Source organism: Aulonocara sp. 'chitande type north' Nkhata Bay, linkage group LG18 (genome assembly GCF_057382095.1).
Source record: "Aulonocara sp. 'chitande type north' Nkhata Bay isolate Kocher_YH1m ecotype deep benthic linkage group LG18, A_spYH_male_GT1.1, whole genome shotgun sequence".
Classification (NCBI taxonomy): domain Eukaryota; kingdom Metazoa; phylum Chordata; class Actinopteri; order Cichliformes; family Cichlidae; genus Aulonocara; species Aulonocara sp. 'chitande type north' Nkhata Bay.
Window position 1 is genome coordinate 6114427 of NC_141361.1, and position 2826 is coordinate 6117252.

The 2826-nt window shown below is 42.9% G+C and overlaps 1 protein-coding gene across 2 annotated transcripts; it reads left to right on the forward strand.

Moving 5' to 3' along the window:
* The first annotated feature begins 219 nt into the window (after nucleotides 1–219).
* LOC147307845 (tripartite motif-containing protein 16-like) lies at nucleotides 220–2361 on the forward strand. 2 transcript variants are annotated; one of them, XM_086271999.1, is made up of 2 exons: nucleotides 220–1057; nucleotides 1762–1925. In XM_086271999.1, the coding sequence occupies exons 1-2, from the start codon at nucleotides 266–268 to the stop codon at nucleotides 1816–1818; spliced, it is 849 nt and encodes a 282-aa protein (XP_086128125.1). In that variant the 5' UTR covers nucleotides 220–265; the 3' UTR covers nucleotides 1819–1925. The 2 variants fall into 2 exon arrangements, with proteins under 2 accessions (XP_086128125.1, XP_086128124.1); XM_086271998.1 differs by having other exon boundaries at nucleotides 220–2361.
* Nucleotides 2362–2826: the final 465 nt, after the last annotated feature.

Sequence of the window (2826 nt, forward strand, 5' to 3'; positions counted from 1 at the left end):
AACCAAACATACCACACCCAGCATCATGTGATTGGCTCTTGGTCGCTCTGTAAGAATATTTCTTTAGTGCCTCCCTTCACAGATGTGTCTGTATCAGGATGGGTCTAAACAACATGGTGTAAATGCAGTTGCTGGTGAGCCTCATTTCCTGTAGGAGGTGAACAAGAGCAGAGATCTGTTTCCCTTCAGAGCACAGAGGTAGTTTCTGTTCAGAGGAAGTGAAACTGTCTGACAGTCACTGAGAGACGGTGAAACGGCACAGCACATGAATCAAATGGATCAAACAAAATTCTGCTGTTCAGTCTGTTTGGATCTACTGAAGGATCCGGTGGCTATTCCCTGTGGACACAGCTACTGCATGAACTGTATTAAAAGCTTCTGGGATGGAGAGGAAAAGAAGAAAATCTACAGCTGCCCTCAGTGCCGGAGGACTTTCACAGCGAGGCCTGTCCTGGTGAAAAACACCATGTTAGCAGATTTAGTGGAGCAGCTGAAGAAGACTGGACTCCAAACTGCTCCTGCTGATCACTGCTATGCTGGACCTGAAGATGTGGCCTGTGATGTCTGCACTGGAAGAAAAGTGAAAGCATTCAAGTCCTGTTTATTCTGTCTGGCATCTTACTGTGAGAAACACCTTCAGCCTCATTTTATATCCCCCGCATTTGAAACACACAAGCTGGTGGAGCCCTCCAAGAAGCTCCAGGAGAACATCTGCTCTCGTCATGATGAGGTGATGAAGATGTTCTGCCGTACTGATCAGCAGAGTATCTGTTATCTCTGCTCTGTGGATGAACATAAAGGCCACGACACAGTCTCAGCTGCAGCAGAAAGGACTGAGAGGCAGAGAGAGCTGGAGGTGAGTCGACAAAACATCCAGCAGAGAATCCAGGACAGAGAGAAAGATGTGAAGCTGCTTCAACAGGAGGTGGAGGCCATCAATCAGTCTGCTGATCAAACAGTGGAGCACAGTGAGAAGATCTTCACTGAGCTGATCCATCTCATCCAGAAAAGAAGCTCTGATGTGAAGCAGCAGATCAGATCCCAGCAGGAAACTGAAGTGAGTCGAGTCAAAGAGCTTCAGGAGAAGCTGGAGCAGGAGATCACTGAGCTGAAGAGGAAAGATGCTGAGCTGAAGCAGCTCTCACACACAGAGGATCACATCCAGTTTCTACACAACTACCCCTCACTGTCAGCACTCAGTGAGTCTACAGACTCATCCAGCATCAATATCCGTCCTCTGAGCTACTTTGAGGATGTGACAGCAGCTGTGTCAGAGGTCAGAGATAAACTACAGGACATTCTGAGAGAGGAACGGACAAACATCTCACTGACAGTCACTGAAGTGGATGTTTCACTGTCACAACCAGAGCCAAAGACCAGAGCTGGATTCTTAAAATATTCACGTGAAATCACACTCGATCCAAACACAGCAAACAAACAGCTGTTATTATCAGAGGGGAACAGAAAAGTAACAGTAGTGTATCAACAACAGTCTTATTCTGATCATCCAGACAGATTCACTAACAGGCGTCAGGTCCTGAGTAGAGAGAGTCTGACTGGACGTTGTTACTGGGAGGTGGAGTGGAGAGGGGGAGGAGTTGATGTAGCAGTCGCATACAAGAATATCAGCAGAGAAGGAGGGGGTAATGAATGTGGATTTGGACTTAATGACAAATCTTGGTCATTAGATTGTGACAACAACAGTTATACATTTTGGCACAACAACATCCAAACTCGTGTCTCAGGTCCTCGTTCCTCCAGAGTAGGAGTGTACCTGGATCACAGAGCAGGTATTTTGTCCTTCTACAGCGTCTCTGAAACCATGACTCTCCTCCACAGAGTCCAGACCACATTCACTCAGCCGCTCTATGCTGGACTTTGGCTTTACTATAGTGAAGATACTGCTGAGTTGATTAAACTGAAATAGACTGAAGTCTTTCATATTGTGGGTTTAAATCTGTGTTTTAGTTTCATTTTATTTTCTCTCCATCATTTCTGCACAGAGATCAGCTGTCAGTCAAACATTATGGGTGGTACCTCCACATCTTCTAGTTGTTCTCTTGATGTTTCTGAGTTTTTAAAGGAGATCTTTCCTGTGACTGTTTATGGAGGCTATCACTGCTCATCATCATTTTGATTTACTAAAATATTTCTCCACATGAAAATGTAAACTTCTCTATCCTCTAAATGTTTCTGGAATATTTGTATTGAAAAATGTCGACATTTCTCTTTATGAGTATGGCAGACCATGTGTGTGTGTTTGTGTTTGTTTTTGTCAAAATCATCAAAGAAATGAGGAAAAACTGTGATTTTAATGAATGAATTCATATATTGTGTTGATGTTTTATTGTGTGAATAAACTGGAAGGTTTGACTATAAATCAAACTTTGAACAAAGTCTTTTCTTCTGTCTTCATTCCAGGATCTCACTCAAATCTGATGCAGAAAATATGAAACTAATCTGAGAGAATAACTGAAGCAGTTTTCCTCCTGAAGCATCACAAAGTTCAGAGTTCATGTTTAGAGCAGAAGATTCAGCAGTCGCTCTGTGGCCTTTCAACTTTCTTCACTTAAAACAGCTTCATTACAGAGAAACAAGTCACATTTTCTTCATGTTCTTAAGTCCTTTCAAATGTTTTTAATGGTCCTTGAATGCAGCATCAGTGTCGCAGGTTTAAAAGGTCACTTTCTGTTGTGTTCAAAGATTTCCTTCAGATATGGTCTTTAATCAGTAAAGCCAGTGATACAGCAGTGTCATTAGCTGTGTTATTGGCACCAGGCTGTGTTTATGTATGTGTTTAAATCTGTCTGAGGATGTCTTCAGCAT